The following is a 17,576-nucleotide window of genomic DNA, read 5'->3' on the forward strand; positions in this document are numbered from 1 at the left end:
CATATAGGAAGGGGCACATTAGAGCTCTCCATTTCATTTCCAATAGCTGATTATTGCTTTGTAACCAGAGGCTTTTAGGATTTCAACTTCCTTTTTAATTAAAAGGAATTAATCCCCTGTAGGAAATAATCCATCTACTGGGGAACATTCCCACCAAAAATTTTGGGAGATCTGCCAACAGGTCCCTGTGCTAAATTTACACTTTTCCCTCCATACTAAACTTACACTGCCCCCCCCACCCCACCCCTTTTCATTCTTTTCCAGAAAACTCCTGGCTTTCTGGACATTTCTGATGTGGCTTGGTGGTTTCTCCAACTTGGATAGCTTCACTTTGGGTTTTTCATTATATATACATGTGGGATTTCAAAACATTGAAATTGTTTCAGGCTTTCTAGTGAGGGAATTCACACTCTTCATAAGTAGACACTTATCATTTGTTTTTTCAATTTAAAAGGATATTATTACTTAACCCATTGTTTAGTAGCAAATTGTTTCACTAAGAGTGAAAACGTAACCTATAGACAAACACAGAAACAGATTTTTAAAAATTATTTCTTTGTTTGGCAGGGGTGGATCTAAGAGGAGCTTGTATTGTTGCATAGTGCTTTTGTGATAAGGTATGTTTCCTTCATGTTTTAAACAAAAGGTCAACCCCCTGTTTTCTTTCTTTGGCATGTCCTAGAAATCCTATTCTGGTGAAAACACAGCTAGTGCCATCGCCCGTTCCGCGGCTGCCACGGCTTTGTCTCTCCTTGTGCCAGTTTTCATTATCTCTTGCAAAGAGAAGGTTGAGGAAATCCTGAACATGCTGACTGCCAGGTTACCTGGGAAACCAAGTGCTGATGAGTCTCAAGCCGTGCAGATCCACATGGGCCTTGCTTTGGGGATGTTTCTCTCTCGCTTGTGTGAGGAGAAAGTCAGGTACAGTTTATTAGAATATCCTTGCTTTTCCTCTTTGTGATTTAGGTGAAGGATTTTACACACACACACACACACACACACACACACACACGCAAGTACATAAACATTATATCTGAGCTGTATGTGCTTGCTAAAATTTCTGAGATGGGCAAGTTGATCATTTATTCTCCTTTATGAGGGAATCTGTCTTTCTAAAATACCATCACATAGATATTAATGTATTTTAAGGGTTGCTCTTATTAAAGTGATAGATTACTTGAAAATCATTTCATGCTTAGATGAAAGCCCTGAATACAACTGTGTAATAGATATGAGGCAAAGTCTAATCTTATGGTGCTATAAATAAAGGAAAGCTGCTTTTCTTCCCCTGGTTGATAAGGGTGAAAATAATTGCTGATCCTTTATTTATATCACTGTAAAATGGGAGGAAAGAATTGAGGTGTCCCCTCTGCCTGAGGGTGCGGGAATCCTTGAATCACCTGAGCAATGTATGTACCCAGTTTTAAATATTGCTTTTATCCCATGGCCTGGCTACAGTTTTATAATCTTTAAAGAGTCTTAATCTGTGTAAATTATAGTGTGTGCTTTATTTAGTTTGATTGCTCATTTTTTGGCCTGCTAGCTTTACCCTTGAATGAAGCTAATAGAATATCAAAGACCCAGGTGGAAAATTCCACCAAATGGGCAAGTTTTCCTGTACGTGAATCTAGTTTTGTTGTTCATTATATTTCATCTTTATTTTATAACAAATCTTAGAATTTTATATATCCAGATTTACTGGAGTGTGGTACAGTATGAACATTTGAGTATCGTGAATATTTAGATGTCACTGAGTTAGAATTTAGCCCCATTTTCCAGCATTGGAAATAGGACAGTTGGGAGAGGCATCCTGTTGTGATGTTAAACGTTGTTAAACTTTCTTGGTTGGCAGAAATGAGCTGTCTGTCCAAAGGCGAGAAATGGTGTTGATGTGGATAAATTGGATGACATGATGCTATATTTAGATTTCAATTTAAAACCAGTGGTTAAGTTTCCATTTGTAATTTACATAGTTTTGTGCAAATACCAATATATGAAACCTTTACAAGAACTGCTATTGATCTAGGGAAATACCGTATTTCAGGTAATCATTTTCAGCTCTTGGAAACATCTGTCAGATGATTAGGAAGATCTGGCTTAGTCTTTGTGATCATAAATGAAACATTTCCAGAATATTTATTTTGTTCTATTCACCAGTTTTAGAATACATAGGCCTGGTTCTGGACATGAACAAAAAGCTCTCCTTTGCCTGTGAATCGACTGTTACATATCTTGTGTGTGTGACAGAACACAAAGTATTTTTAAAGACTTGAAACTTGAAAGTGATTTCTTTTCCCTTTGCTACTATGCTACAAATGACAGTCTCTTTACCATCTGTGTTCATGCTCTTTCTTCAGTATCTTTTCAAGCAACATGTTTTACAACTAAAAATGAGCCATGGCAGTTTAATTCCAGGCAACACATTTTATCCCATCCTGGCTCTGGCCTCCTTTTTCATTAGTTTTGGATGAGCTGCTGATGGGTTTAGAGCTTGACAAGCTTGTGTTTGTGATTAATTAATCATACTACCTGGAGAAACCTATGGTGACTTACCTAAAGCATTTATCTCTGGTTCTTAGATTGCCGTCCACCCCTGTCTTATCTTACCTGAATGTGCACCTGTAGGAAACCCTGGGGAAAGATACCAGGAAGCTCATCCCATGGCTAAATGCCCTCAGCATAACTGCAAATTTTAATTTGGCCTTATTGATCCTGTTTGATAGCATCCTCCTTTTGGCTGGTTAGTACTGCAGCCACCACTATAATTCGTCATGGTACCCACCTTCCTAATTTCTTGGAGCAGTTACTATAAGTATTTGGTACTGATAAGTATTTTGCTAGCTAATGACGATGTCACAAGAAAATGACATTTTTGGAGAAACTTTCCATTTTTCTAAAAATTAAGGTAAATATTTTGAGGGCTATTGACTCTGAATAGTCAATGACATGAAATAAGTGGCCCCAAATGGCCTCTTAGGCGAACAGGATTAGGATGATATGTTGGTCTCAAGAATGGAAAAGCGCCTTATAAAAGAGAATTGTGAACAATCAATCAATTTTTTTTTGCTAAAGCTTATGAAAAAGTCACCTGAATTTAAATTCCAGTCTAGAATTTATTCAGAAAAGCATATTATTTCAAAGCTTGCTTCTGTCACAACTCCCAGAGGATGCTATAGCATTTGTTGAGCATATTTAAGTATATTTTACTCCAGAGAAAACAACTATACTAGGACTTATTTAGAGCTGTTAAAAGTGTGTGTGTGTGTGTGTGTGTGTGTGTGTGTGTGTGTGTGTTTATTTCCATGTTTTCATTGCACAATGTAGTCCTTGGCATTTGGCAAAACCACTGTAGTCTTGGATTGAGCAGACAGTACCAAACGAATGTGCTGTCTGACTGCTCAGCATTCCTGGGGCTGCATTCCACTCAGCATGGGCTGAGGCAGTAGCACAAGCTGACATGTGGGAACCCCTTGATAATCAAGTGTCGGTGATGAAGCCCACAACTCTGCCTGAAAATACTACTGTTTCAGTTTATTTTACTATACATGTCATAGGTTTCACCGAGACAATTACAAAATTCACATCAATTACTGTATACAGGCAGAAAAATATAGGGCTGGTGTTTCTTTCCACTCTCCTCCCCCCCCCCCCCCGCCCTTTAAAAAAAATGTGAGTAAAGGACTGAACTTATAACCTCCACAACTGAGACATAAAATCAGAAGTAACAGTCTTTGAAAGAAAGAGATTTGGAATGATTATTAATAATATCAACTTAATGGGCTTATTAAATATTCTGAAGAAAATCACTTGAGCATTCTTAGAAATACTTTTTTTTGAAACTCTGACTTTGGTTCTTGTTTTTGTGATTTAATTTGAATGGGCTGAATTTGCAACAATAGGGATGGACCTAGAGGGTATTATGCTAAGTGAAATAAGTCAGAGAAAGGCAAATACCACATGTGTTCAGTTATATGTGGAATTTTTAAAAAGAAAAAAAATGAACAAAGAAAACAGAAACAGAATCATAGATACAGGGAACAGACTGATGGTTACCAAAGGAAAGGGGGTGGGGGGACAAATGAAAAAGGTGAAGAGGAGAATAAGAGGTACAAATTTCCAGTTATCAAATAAATAAGTTAGGGGGATGTAATATACAGCCCAGGGAATATAGTCAATAATATGGTAATAACTTTGTATGATGATAGATGGTTACTAGACTTATTGTGGTGATCACGTTATAAGGGATACAAATGTTGAATCATTATGTTGTATACCTGAAACTAATATTGTATGTCAACTATACTTCAATTATAAAACACTTTGAATGAGCTGAGACAATGCAAAAGTAGCAACTGTAGGGTTTATTGGTTTGCAAATGATTATAATGTTCAGAAACCCAATTATCGAATAAATTCTCTGACTCAGTTTCTCTGCAAAATATGGAATCATCAATATCATTGTTGGTTAGGAATCATCAATATTATTAGGAATCATCAATATTATTGTTACTTTTATGTTCTTTTTTTAAAATTGATTTTCAGTAAAATATTGGCAAAATATTATATAGTAAGTATTAATAATTTGGACAGTTGAGTGACTCTAATTAATTCATTTTTCCCTTTTGGTCTTTATTCAGTGATATATCCAGCCAACAGACGAACCTTCTTATAATGAAGTCTTTGGATGCCCTGGAAAACTGCTGCTTTGACACTAGTCTTGAATACAAGTATGTTGATTCCCTTTCCTCTCTAACAGATACTTAGAGATTAATTCTTTCTCTACCATAAATTCTGTGTTCTATGGAGAAATATTTGTAGGACCTGATCTTGTATTTCTTTGCAAAGAGTTTTCAGTCATAATCAAAAAAGCTTACTTGTTCTGAAAACCATGTTTCAGCAATAGACAATTTGCTTCAGTACAAAGCAGCAAATGTCATTTTGTGGCTGCCATTAAGTTACTAATACCTAAGTCCTGTCTTGTACGTCTCATATTAAGCATATATCTGGGGACTTGTGTGCATGTGTTAACCTTTTCAAAGAAACGATTCTTTGAATTTGATTGGATTAAGAGAGCATTCCACTCATGGTTTAGATTTCCCTGTGAAATCTAGTGACTGAAAAATCAAAATGGAAACAAACCAGGGGTTCTCAACTTCCTCAATATTAACAGAGCCTGTTCTTCCCCACAGATGTCATACTTTTAAAAGATTTTTGTCTATTAAACTAAATATCTTAAAATTTAATTTATTTTCTCATTCCAGTAATGAAAGGTAACAGAAATGTAAAGGAATAATTAGAAAAGAGTGCCTCAAAAATCAGTGTTAAACAGACACGTTTAGTGGGGCATTTAATGTGTCAGTTAGTCTGTGTGATGTGTGTGGGAGAATATATGGTTTTATTAGGCTTGATGGTTTGACACCGTTGAGGACTTCACGGTACCTTTTTACACTTCCACATGTTTTGGAAGCTCATTCTGGATCCCTTGGGAATCATTGTTACTTGGACACTCCACAGGTTATAAGCACTAACTTCCAATTTATAACTTATTTAATTTTTGCTATTATGGGCATTGTTCAAATAGCACTTAAATCAGTGTTTACATTTCTGGCCTTGAGGGACTTATGATCTGACGTTACATTTATGCCATCCGGCCTCTTCAGTTCAGTCCAACGAAGGAGTAAGTGGTAGAGGTAGCCGCATGCATCAAGTGTTTCATCATGAGTAAATAAAATCAGTCTTCTCTTAGGAGGTGGTAGTTAGGGGTCTTCTTTCAGATACAGGCTAAGATTGGATAAGAACAATTGACACCCGGTTTATCACAAAACACTTTAGAGATGAAATGTCATGTTAAGAGTATGGTTTTCATTATGGAAAAAGAACATTCAGGAGCATGATTGAAGTCTCTTGAATATAGGAAATGATTAATGGAAGGAATAGAGCCATTTAACTGTTACTGTGTCCAATGAAGAGTTATTTTTGAGCCTAATCCATGTATTGATGGATTAGTAGTGATGCCTTTTACAACCCTCACCCTCCCCCTTCCCTCCCCTCCCCCTCCCCTCCCCCTCCCTTTCCCTCCCCCTCCCCCCTCCCCTCCCCTTCCCAGCCCCACACACCTTTCTTCCTGCCTTCCCCCCAGAGCTGTTCATCATAGCTGTAGCTCAGGTATTATAAAGTTGGGGGAAATTTTTGTGATTAAGATGCTGCAACCTTTCAGCCAGTTAAAACAATCAAGAATAACTTTCATGTGTTATCTTCATTAGTTCGTGGGAAGGTTGTTTGAATGTAAGGAGGACCATGGGGATAACTGAATTACCCACGGGGTGGGTGTTTATGCATGTAATAACTTCACATGTCTCAGTATATTTAACTTTAAAATTAACTTTTTATATTAATAAGGTTTCTTCATTTCTTATTTCTTTGTTCTTACCTTCTTTCTTGATTCTTACTTCTTAATGAACAGCTGTGTTTGGGAGAGAGGAGCTTAGCCCAGATAGGAGACTAATCCCGCAGAGTCAAATAGAATAGAGCCATCAGAAATTTCTTGTCCATTTAGTAAAATGTTGCTTGTCTTTCAAAGTCCAATTAAAAGCTCCATTTCTTCTTCAAGAAACCCTCTCTCTACCCTCTCCAAACTCCTGTTATTCCTATAGCTAATGAAGTCTAATATTTTGTCATTCTTAATGTTTTGTGGGTACCACTGCTTATAAAGTTCTCTTTGGTTTGAAGTTCAACTAATACTTACTGAGCAGCCACATATTGTGCTAGATATTTTCACATCCGTTTCTCATGTCTCTTATTGTTAAGCCCTGATTATAACCTAAATATTGATACGAAAGCAGGAATCATTATCAATTTGGTTTACTGACAAAGAAAGTGAGTCTCAAATAAGAGACTGGTTCAAGGTCACACAGTAAGTAGCAGAGCTAGGAGAGAACGCTAGGTGGTCTGACCTCAGAACCATTGTTCTCTCTCTTGCATAGTACAGTGGAGAGTGTTTCAGTAGAAAGAAAGCTGCAGTATTAGAATAAAAAAGTGAAATCCTGCCATTTATGACAACATGGATGGACCTAGGGGGCATTATGTTAAGTGAAATAAGTCCGACAGAGAAAGACAAGTACCGTATGGTTTCACTTATATGTGGAATCTTAAAAAAAAAAAAAAGAACAAATGAATAAACAAAACAAAGCAGAAACACATCCACAGGTATAGAGAACAAGCAGAAAATTGCCAGCAGGGAGGTAGGTAAGGAAATGGGTGAAATAAAATTAAATAAATATTTTTTTTTAATAAATAAAAAAATAGAAAGAAAACAATTTGACACCTGACAGTATGCAGTTTATTATTTTTTTTCTGACATGAGCGTCATATTCACCATTAAAAAAAAAGGATGGGTGGGGGTGGGGGGTAGAGTCTAACCGGTAGAGTCTAACTAGGCTCAGGCCTGAATGCCTGGCTCATGGCATAAAGTATTCCCCTGTCTAATACGATTGCAGGAGTCTAGGGCAGTCCTCCCTCAAGTGAAATAGTGGAAGCATTACCAGGAGGTAGTTAATAGATCTGGGAGCGTGCTACCTCAAGTGATAGAATTCACCCAGAGCAAATTCACCATGCTTCTTTGATTTAATGGGCAAGTCCCTGCTGAGAGAACCAAGCGTCTGGGCTCTTCAGGGTGTATGGTCCTATCACCTACATTTTGCTGCCATCTAGTGGTACTTATTGTGCCATTGCAATCCTCACAGCCCTAATGTCAGGCTATCCACCCTGAGCACTGGTTAATTACTATTGAGCTTTTACAAATACGGTAACATTTGTAGAGTACTTTGTAAAGGGCAAAGCACTATACGAATGTTAACTGTTATTAGAACTAATTATTAGATGGCCTAGTACTTAATCTGCAGGATAGCCTACAGTCACCTAGGGAATTGAAGATTCATTCTGGTTAATTGTGTATTTTTCTACAGATATATTTCTGTATAATACCTCAGTTGATATAGCAACGCACATATCAGAATTGCATAACTTTTTAAAAATATGGACAAAGGGTGATTTATTAGCACTAAGCATACAGAAGAACATTCACTATCATTTTAGACTTTGATAGGTTTTAAATCTCAGAATTTCTTTTTGCTAGTGATCTTGTAATATACTTGGATAAGAGATCCAAATAAGTAATGGCATAATAGGGTATATAATTGTTTTTAACAGTACAGAGGTCTTTTATTTTTTTACACATATGCCATGAATTCATAGGGAGTGGGTTCCAGCAGCTGAGGCTCCTTTCTGTTGGTTCTCACAAAGTGTGGCGCTCTGAGTGTGACAGGCTGATGCTTCAGTTAAACCCGCGTACCTTTCTCTTTGGCTTCCTTCTTCCTTCACACGTTTCAGGAAGCTATCTCGGCTCTTAGACTCTTTAGTATGTCCAGTATGTACATTAATTCTCTCGGCAAGAATCTTGCCCTTAACTTGTATGTTTACAACAATGCCAACCCCATGCTGGGTAACATTGTAGACCCTTCCGTGTTTGCCATGGTGACATTTGTGGGGCTTTCCTTTTTGAGCAGTGCCCAGCCCCTTGATGTCTACGATGTCACCTTTCTGGTAGATCCACATGTATGTGGCCAAAGGAACAACTCCATGTTTTCTAAAAGGCCTAGAGAACATATAGCAGGGCCTCCCCTCTTTCCCTTTGTGTTGGTCATTTTGGTGAATTACTGGAAGATGGCAGTTCAGGCCAAAAGTTAGGGCATATAATTTTAAAATTCAAATCCTGTATCATTTGTCAGTATTCTTATAGAAGATTTGTTAGTAATTACAAAACCTCAATTTTATACCTAACATTATAATTTGTGTTCGTATTTATTTCATCTGTCTGAGGCACCATCACTTCACTCCTTTTTTTTTTAATTGAGGAATATTGGGGGACAGTGTGTTTCTCCAGGGTCCATCAGCTCCAAGTCGTTGTCCTTCAATCTAGTTGTGGAGGGTGCAGGTAAGCTCCAAGTCCAGTCGCCGTTTCAATTTTTGGTTGCAGGGGTCACAGCCCAGCATCCCATGCAGGAATTGAATCGGCAACCTTGTTGTTGAGAGCTCGCCCTCTAACCAACTGAGCCATCCAGCTGCCCCTCCGGAAGCTCAGCGGCAGCTCGTTGTCTTCAGTGTAGTTGTGGAGGGTTCAGTTCAGTGGCCCATGTGGGAATCGAACCAGCAACCCTGTTGTTCAGAGCTTGCGCTCTAACCAACTGAGCCATCCGGCCTCCCCACTTCCCTCCTTTTAGTTTTCAATGAGCAGAAAGATGTGAAAGCTACCTCTGCCAAAGTTATTCTTTGTTTAGAGCTGGCAGGCATATCAGAGGGAAGCTAAAATGAAGTAAATGTGTAGAAATGCTGAACTAAGCACTTGGGGGAATCATTAAGACTTAGGACAAAATATAAACACATTAAAATATAGAAGAAATGGACATCAGAATGAACCATCAGGAATAAAGATTTAGAAGTACCTTCTTGGTGTATGCCGGAAAAATGAGACAAAGTAGAAGGAAACAATTTAGAAGGTCAATAAGTGCATACACTGTAATATATTTATATTGGCACATATATAGTTGGATTATATATTCATATATTACAACAATCAAATAATTACCATGGTAGCAATGAGTAGACTCATTAGTGAATGGTGACCTTGCCTAAGAATAATTATACTGTGATACTATTTAGGTAAAAGTCAACTAAATACCAGGATCTCTTTTCTAAGTCTTTGTATCCATATGCCTTGGAATGGCAAAAGAGGAGCCTCAGTCCAGGGGATAGAGATTTTTCTGTGCCCAGAATAGCCCCAAAAGCAAGACTTAGATGCCTGCCTATTTATTAAGAAAGATGAACCCCAACACTTACTTAAACGAGCTTTGAAAGGAATCCTCTTTCCACATGAACCGTATACCCTCTTTTCTTAAATTAGTCTGGCAGGAAATAGAAATCAAGTTTTCTTGACTGAATCTTGGATGATATATTCAGTGAATTTCACCACCCATCAGTTTTGCCTCCAAGTAAGCAAAAGAATCAGGTCTTGGTTTTTTGTTTTTCTTTTTGTAGATCATCTCTCTACCTTAGGCTCTCTTGAAACTCTGCACTTGATCGGCTCTTCAGCGTTCAATAAACATTGGCTGAATGCCTTCTCCATCCAGCAGTATACTAGGTGCCACAGATAGTATAATGAGGGAAAAGACAGAAAAGGTACCCACCCTCATGGATCGTGCACGCTAGTGAAGGAAGCGGATGGTAATTAAACAATCCCCCAAATAACCCTCATCAGAGTTTATAATTAAAATTGTCTGAAGTAAATGAGTACAGGGTGCTATGGGAGAGTACTAAAAATGTTCCCTGCTGAGCCAGGGAAGGTGTCCCTGAGGAAGTAACATTTGAAATCTTAAGCATAAGTACCAGTCAAATAGTCAAAGAGGGAGCAAAAGTCCGTGTTTTCCAAGTATTAATCACATTTTGTCTAAGTGTGTCTTTGGTCTAATTCTGTCAAAATTTTATATGCATCAATATATAGCCAGAAAGATAGCCAGAAAAACTTCCCTGTAGCTTCTAAATGAAAAGAAAGACTTAAATCCATACTAATGAAAAACAGCCTCTCTTCTTTCAGAAATGTGCTTTGTCTCGAAAGCGTGTAATGTTCAGATAGTAGATGCCGATTTAACTGGTTGGAAATGTATTGTGCTAGTTGAACTTGTTAAGTTCCTGTGAGCTGTAACAGCACTTCTGTCTTACTAATGATGGATTATTATTGCAGTAGCTTCTTTACAAAGGGTTTTCTAATGCCAGACTATTAGGCAGTGGAACCTAGAAAAAACACACTTGAGCTCTGTTGCCTTCTCGTAGGCATTCCATCATGGCATCATGCAGGGCACTGAGAGGGGCCTGGGGTTTGGCAGATGGGACAGAAGGCTGGGAATAAAACAAACCTCATCTTCTGGCTGTGCTCTGCTAGAAACTCTCTGCATGACCTTGAGCAAATCCTGTCACCTCTCCATCCTTTTGGGTGTCTCTTATCAGATGTGGATTCCCTGTTTACACAGAGGTGTTGGGGGAAGTAGCTAACACATTCGTGCAGCGATGTGAAGGTTCTTGACGCCAGCCAAAGAGATAGATGCTATATAAGAGCGAAATGACATATGGGCATTGAAATATGTTGTTGGAGAAGTGCCCTGGAATGTCTTCTTAAGCAGCAGATATGATGAGGAGAGGCAAGCCAAAGCAGAGTGAGGATGCTATCTGAAAAACTCAGCAAACCCTCAAGTTGAAAAAGAACCATGAAGACAAAAACTTAAAAAAAAAAAAAAAGTAGAACATCACTCCAAAGCTGCATTATCTTATCAAACTAACTAGAAGTTTTCTGGGAGAACAATTCGTTTCTTTAAATGGATAGGTATTCTTTCAGGAGAATTGGGGCACAAAGCCCAAGGTTCCGATTGAAACGTCAAATGGGGTAACTTTTGACAAGCTGTCATTTGTCCATTTTCTCTTCTGACCCAGTGGTTCTCCGGGGCATCAGAGGGGAGAGGAGGATTAATGTTATTGTGCACAGACAAATACACAGTTTCTTGAAGAAATTCCACTCGTTGAAGTTGACTAGGAAACGTGAGACACTTAGAAGGACCTCCTAACCAGGCTTGCATTTATCTGCCCTGTTATTAGTCAGATGGCGTCAGCTCATAGCCTGAAATTCCGTCTTTTCTCTCCTTACACAGTTAATCATAGTGCACTCCACATGGGTGGGGGGAGGACAGAGGACCCCAGCATTTCTCTAAGCGCAGAGATAGAGCTGGTTGGACTCCTCTTTGCTCTTCCTTCTCTCCACACCATAGAGTTCAAGTCAAACTGTTTCCTGGTTTTATTTGTTTTTCTCCAGTGGGTGCGTGGCACTGGCATGGGCCACGGATACCTATTTTGACGTAAAGCTTTCCTTTGAGGGGCAGGTGGGTGTACTGCGGTGACTCATCAGACACACCTGCAGAGCAGGTGGCAGAATTATTATAGAATCCAGCCATCTCACCTCAAATTGCACTGTGAACTCCTATGATGAGTGAGGAGCGATGGCATCGATTTCCTGTGATTTTAACACCTGATTTTTTTTTTTTTTTTTGCATCCAAGCATGGGCTGTATATTGGGAGTTGGACTTGTTCTGTCCCTCATGAGCCACAGCAGCCAGATGGAGTCACGAGTTCACGTGGCAGCATCACTTCGGAAGCTGTCTACATACCTCGACGATAGTGGGAGCCAGAGCCGAACATTTCAGGAGGTAGGAGACGAGGTGCCAGTTTTCTTCCCTTCCCGGTCTTTTGTTTTCCTATTGCTGCTTATTTTCTACTTCTCACATTTTGGTAACCCTGAAATTAGATTCTTCCTCAGTGTCAGCTGGGACAAGGAGAAAAATCTCAGTGGCAAACAACCTATATATTAGACCGTAAAGTTTTCAAATGGTGCAGCTCTTTAAATCAACGTAGACTGAAATGTGGCATAGAAGATAAGAGCCTTCAGTGAATGCAAACACCTAAGTCAGCAACACTGGAAGGTGCTTTCTAAGAACAGCTGCCATTTCTGGAGGAAGGTTAAATGGAGACTTTAGAATGATGCCCCAGCCAAATGTAACTTTAAAACTTGGCCGGGAAAAAGCTTAAGAAACTGCAGATCAGAAAGGCATTTGCTTTTTTTAATGCCAGCTAGGAGGAAAAATGATGGAGGCAATTTCTCTTCCCACATTAAAGGAAGGGCTTTTTCTGTCACTGCACAAAAATATGCAGACTTGCAGTTCACGTGACACAGTCTGTGTGTTGGCCGTGTGGAGAGGGAATGTCAGAGGCATGTGTGTCTGGTGGGTGCAGGTGAAGCTGAATCTCCTGTGCTCTTCTCTGAGAGAGCTGGAGACGACCTCTTGGCCTGGCCAGACTGTCCCTCTCATTAGAGCAGACTCTACTTTGTCCCGGCCTGCCCATGAGCTATTGATGAGTACATAATGGCTGCTGTGTTTCCCTGCTCGGCTCCTCTGCTTTCAGCAAAGGGGCTTGTTGAATCGGTGAATTTCTTTGGGGCACAGAGGGTTGAAATTTTGTTCTAAGACATGCACCACATTTCCATTTTTAAAGCGGTGCAGAGCACCATTTAAAAGTACTGCATTTTGTTTTTAAGCAAAAAGAGAAAATTTTGCAACTGAGGAGCAAGTTGATTAATAAATGAAAGCAAGGTTTTTATAATCGCTGCATCCATCTGCCTTGATGTTTTGATTTATAAGGCCTTCAGCGAGCATTTTGTTTTTTCTCCCCTCTGATGTTTTATTGTCCAATTTGTACCTTAGAAACCTCTTCCTTCTTTCATGCTGTATTAACTAGTGCTGGGAGTTGAACATTTCTGCTTTGACTTAAGAGCATCTTTGCAAGCGAGGCTCTTATCATGAAAATGCACCATAGCAGAGAAGAGGGTGATTACCTTTGGTTTGCAAAAATTGAGGCTCAAATAGATTGTTGCTCAAAGTTACTGAGCCAATAAATGGTCAATTTGGGACATACACGAGTATTCTGTTTCTATTCCCAGCATTCTTTTGTATTTGTAATGTATCTGTGTATTAATTTACTTATTAAATTATCCTACCTGCACTATGCAGTAAGTAGTATTATCTCTGTTTGATTTGTTTGACGGTAAAGCCCACGGGTCGTGGTCCTTCATGCTCCCTTACTGCTACTAGGAAATCTTAACGTAACAGTGTTTCACTTCTTTCAGTTTCCTCTGCTGTTCGGCCTTGGATTGGAGCACATGGCAATGAGTAACCACCACTGTGATGAAAATCTGCTTCTACTGTTGATAGATGCTGTGTTCTGAGTTGATAAGGGAACTTTTTAGTTTAGAGTCTAAAGACCTGGATTTGAATCTCACCTCTGTCGCTTGCTAGCTATACGTGCTGGAGACTCAAAACCCTTATCTATAAAGTAGTAATAATGACACCCACCTCACAACATTGTTAGGAAATACGTTAGGCAGCAAAACGGTGCCTGGTCTGTGGTGGGTGTATTTGAATCCAATCCTTGCCCTGGGGAGGAGTTTGACAGAATATTTGTGTCAACTGAACTGTGTTCTTTTATTTTCCCTCATGAAGAAACATTTCCCCGCTGTCTTTTCTTCTCAGGTCCTTGCCTATAGCCTTAGCTGTGTATGTATATCAGCATTCAGTGCTGGAATTATTGAGGCTGCAGAGGCTGAAGATATTATGAACAAGCTTCGACTGTTGGTGGAGAGCAACCAGCAGGTTGGAATGTGTGCCCTGATTATTTCTCTCTGTGGGTCTCATGCTGCTGCTAAGTCCTAATTTTGACTTACTCTGAATTAGAATGTAATGGGATAATTTTCATGTCCAGAGCTGAGGAACTTCTAACTATTCTCTTCTCTCATAGCTGTAGCCAACAGTCACAGGTGTCTTATTCTCTCCTTATCCTCTGTCTCCTCCTGTAGACTTTCTTTTTGATCTGAGAGACTACAAAGGCTTTTCTCTCTCTCCAACTCTTGCTCTGTATTTATAAAATCTTAAAACATGTGGCTAGGAATTAAGAGTTATCTCAGGCTGCAGACATAAAATTGTGTATATGTGAACACATAAAGGTCTCTGATAAGGTTAAACCTCAGCAAATTCAAGACAGAATCACTGCTCATGACTCACTATGTATAGGAAAATTGAAATACCTATAAATTAAGTACCCTTAAATGTTCCCTCTGAAATATTATTCAATGTTAAAAAGGAAGGAGATCCTGTCATAAGCTGTAACAGGGACAAACCTTGAGGACATAATGCTAAGTGAAATGTGCTATCACAAAAAGACAAATCCTGTATGTGATTCTGTTTATATGAGAAACCTAGAGTAGTCAAAAGCATAGAGACAGAAAGTAGAATGATGGTTGCCAGGTTGGTGGGGGAGGGGGAATGAGGAGTTATTGTTTAATGGGAATAGAGTTTCAGTTTTGCAAGATGAAAATAATTCTGGAAATGGATGGTGGTGATAATTGTACAATATAATGTACATAACGCCACTGAACCGCACAGGTAAAAATGGTTAAGATGGTTATGTTATATGTGTTTTACCGCAATTTTAAAAAATTAAAAAAAAAACTTTCATCTGATAACACATGCTCTAGAATTTCCCCATTGGTGTTGGTGTTTTTTTGTTTTTTTAAGGTTTCTCCAAAGCCTTAATACTGGCCATGGTGGATTATTTCAGGATTCACTGGTTTTTAAGCTTATATTGTATGGTATTGTTACTATTTCATAGTTATATGCCTGCTCATTTGTAGTAGGTTTTGCAACACCAAACTGTAGAAATTCACATATACAGTGCTCATTATGGGATATTTTCTCTTCTTGTTTGGGAGTTGACTGAACTCGTGTGATCTACTTTCATACTTTCACCCTAACCCCCTCTCAGAATTTGGATCATTTGAGCCAAGCTGCTCAATAGTGCAGTGTTACTTTTCTCAAACCACTCACAGCAGCTGAATCCCTTGCAATTAGACTGTAGTTTCTGTTGTAAGCCAAAGTCTAGATTTTAAAAATCAGGAAATCTCCGATTTTCGGATGGCAAAAGAACTTGTCAGTAGGAAAAGGAGCCCCCAGAAGTGCTTCTGTTGCTATATGTAAACTTTCCTGATCTATGCTGTTATTCTTCTTTTTCCTTACCCCTTGTTTTTATTTATTTGTAACAGACTTCAGGTTTTGCCTTGGCGTTAGGAAACATAGTTCATGGTTTGTCTGTGTGTGGACATGGAAAAGCTGAAGACTTGGGCAACACACTGCTCCCTGCCTGGATCAGAATTGTTCTAGCAGAGGTAGAGGTCACATCTTGCATGTTATTTTGCGTGGTTTTTTTAAAGGGTAAAGGGCTACTAAATTAGACCATTTATACGTGCTGCTAAAGTCTGTAGCTTAACAATAAAAGAATAGTCAATTTCAAATGAAAGAGAAACATGTACTTTTCATCCCTTGTAAATGATATATCTGTCAACTATTACGATTTTTTTTTTTAATTGGCTATTTGGTTAGTGTTTTAATTTTAAAACAGCACCGTGGTTTTGAAAAATAAAAAAAACAAGAAGTCACCTATGATCTAACAACTTTAATAACCTATTAATTTATTCAAGTCTGAGGCCATTTTTAGTTCAATTGTACAGGTTATGTTGACCCTACAAATTTCGTACCATTTTGACTGTTTATTTCTCTATGATGTAATAAGTTTTATAGAATTCAAACCCAAGGATTTTCCCTCTTGACATACTCTGATGCTTTGTTTTCAGGGCACTCCCACAATGCTTTGCTTGGCAGCCCTTCATGGCATGGTGGCCTTGGTAGGCTCCGAAGGGAATGTAATGCAGGTAAAAAAAAGAAAGGTGGGTGGGTGGGGGTATCTAAACATGTACATAGCCACAGCAAAAGAATACCCAATATCTCAGTATGCTAAGGACAGAGGAATATATGCTTATGGTAATGGTTATACTGGGTTTTCAGTGACTTGATGTATGTAAAATTGTTATTTGCCGAGAATTCTTTCTATATCGAGATTTGTTTCTTATTTTATGTGGTTTGTAGGGATTAAACCTAATCAACTTACGTACTTTCTAGAAAGTTCCTGAGAAACGTGATTGAATCATAAAACATTTCAAGTCACTCATAAGAAACTCCATTTTGCATGTGTAATGTTTAAGTTTATATCTATGTAATTATTATTTCACTTTAAAATGTTTTCCACAGTGTAAATTTATAATTCTAAGGAATGCCTTTGTTTATATGGTAAGGGTTTATTTAAGTGACTGCTACCTGCCACTCTAAACTGGTGCTAGGAAATCAATGCTAAATAATGGATGGGCGCTGCTCTCCAGGAGCTCATAGCTTTTGTTTTTGAAATAGCAGGCCATAATGATAAATTATTCCATAGCTTAGACTATGATAGTTCAGACACTAGGAATGTCATTATTTACTTTTTCTGGGATGTTGGGTTGGGTATTTCTCTTTCTTCTTACAGCTGAAGTCGGAAGCCATCCAGACCTCTCACTTTCAAGCCAAACTTAATGAAGTCATTAGAACCTTAACTCAGGTGAGAAGAGGAATTTAAAACCCTTGGGTAGAAAAATAGGTACTCCCCTTTGTTATCTTTTTTCTCTTTCGTGAAACAAACTGTTTTCCTTAGAAAACGAGGAAATCTCTGGTTATTCATGGTGAATTCAAGGTGCATTTGAAAGTGGTTTCTGGCCCTACATTCGCTGACAAACACGCACTGCCTCTGGAAAAAAAGAAAGCTGGCATTTTTGAGTTAACTTAAGTTGGCATTAGTTTCCCTTAAAATTTAAAACCTGATCCTTCAAGGAATGTCAGGCCCTCAGGACAATGAAAAAGAAAAGGTGATCAGAGGGCAGGACAGGTATCTAAGTAGAAAGGTCAAGTGGCACTAGTTCCGATGTCACTGTTACAAGTATTTGTGTAACTGATTGTCAGCATTATCCTCGGCTAAAGAATAATCAGATTTATCTGCTGAGAAATG

The 17,576-nt window shown here is 38.6% G+C and overlaps 1 protein-coding gene and 1 pseudogene across 2 annotated transcripts in view; one reads left to right on the forward strand and one right to left on the reverse strand.

The window, feature by feature from the left end:
- FOCAD (focadhesin) overlaps positions 1–17,576 on the forward strand; it is a 274,355-nt gene that overhangs the window by 218,813 nt on the left and 37,966 nt on the right. For both annotated transcript variants that reach the window (XR_012495704.2, XM_019750360.3), the window contains 7 exons: positions 683–921; positions 4,637–4,726; positions 12,157–12,304; positions 14,183–14,302; positions 15,748–15,870; positions 16,336–16,413; positions 17,061–17,132. Coding sequence is in view for 1 of the 2 variants with exons in the window: in XM_019750360.3 (XP_019605919.3) it covers positions 683–921; positions 4,637–4,726; positions 12,157–12,304; positions 14,183–14,302; positions 15,748–15,870; positions 16,336–16,413; positions 17,061–17,132 (870 nt within the window). In the remaining variant the exon portion in view is untranslated. The remainder of the gene's footprint in view (positions 1–682; positions 922–4,636; positions 4,727–12,156; positions 12,305–14,182; positions 14,303–15,747; positions 15,871–16,335; positions 16,414–17,060; positions 17,133–17,576) is intronic.
- Positions 8,228–8,701, reverse strand: LOC148755017 (large ribosomal subunit protein eL21 pseudogene; annotated as a pseudogene).

This window comes from Rhinolophus sinicus, chromosome 16 (assembly GCF_057876585.1).
Source record: "Rhinolophus sinicus isolate RSI-liver-muscle chromosome 16, RSI-T2T, whole genome shotgun sequence".
In the NCBI taxonomy this organism is placed as follows: domain Eukaryota; kingdom Metazoa; phylum Chordata; class Mammalia; order Chiroptera; family Rhinolophidae; genus Rhinolophus; species Rhinolophus sinicus.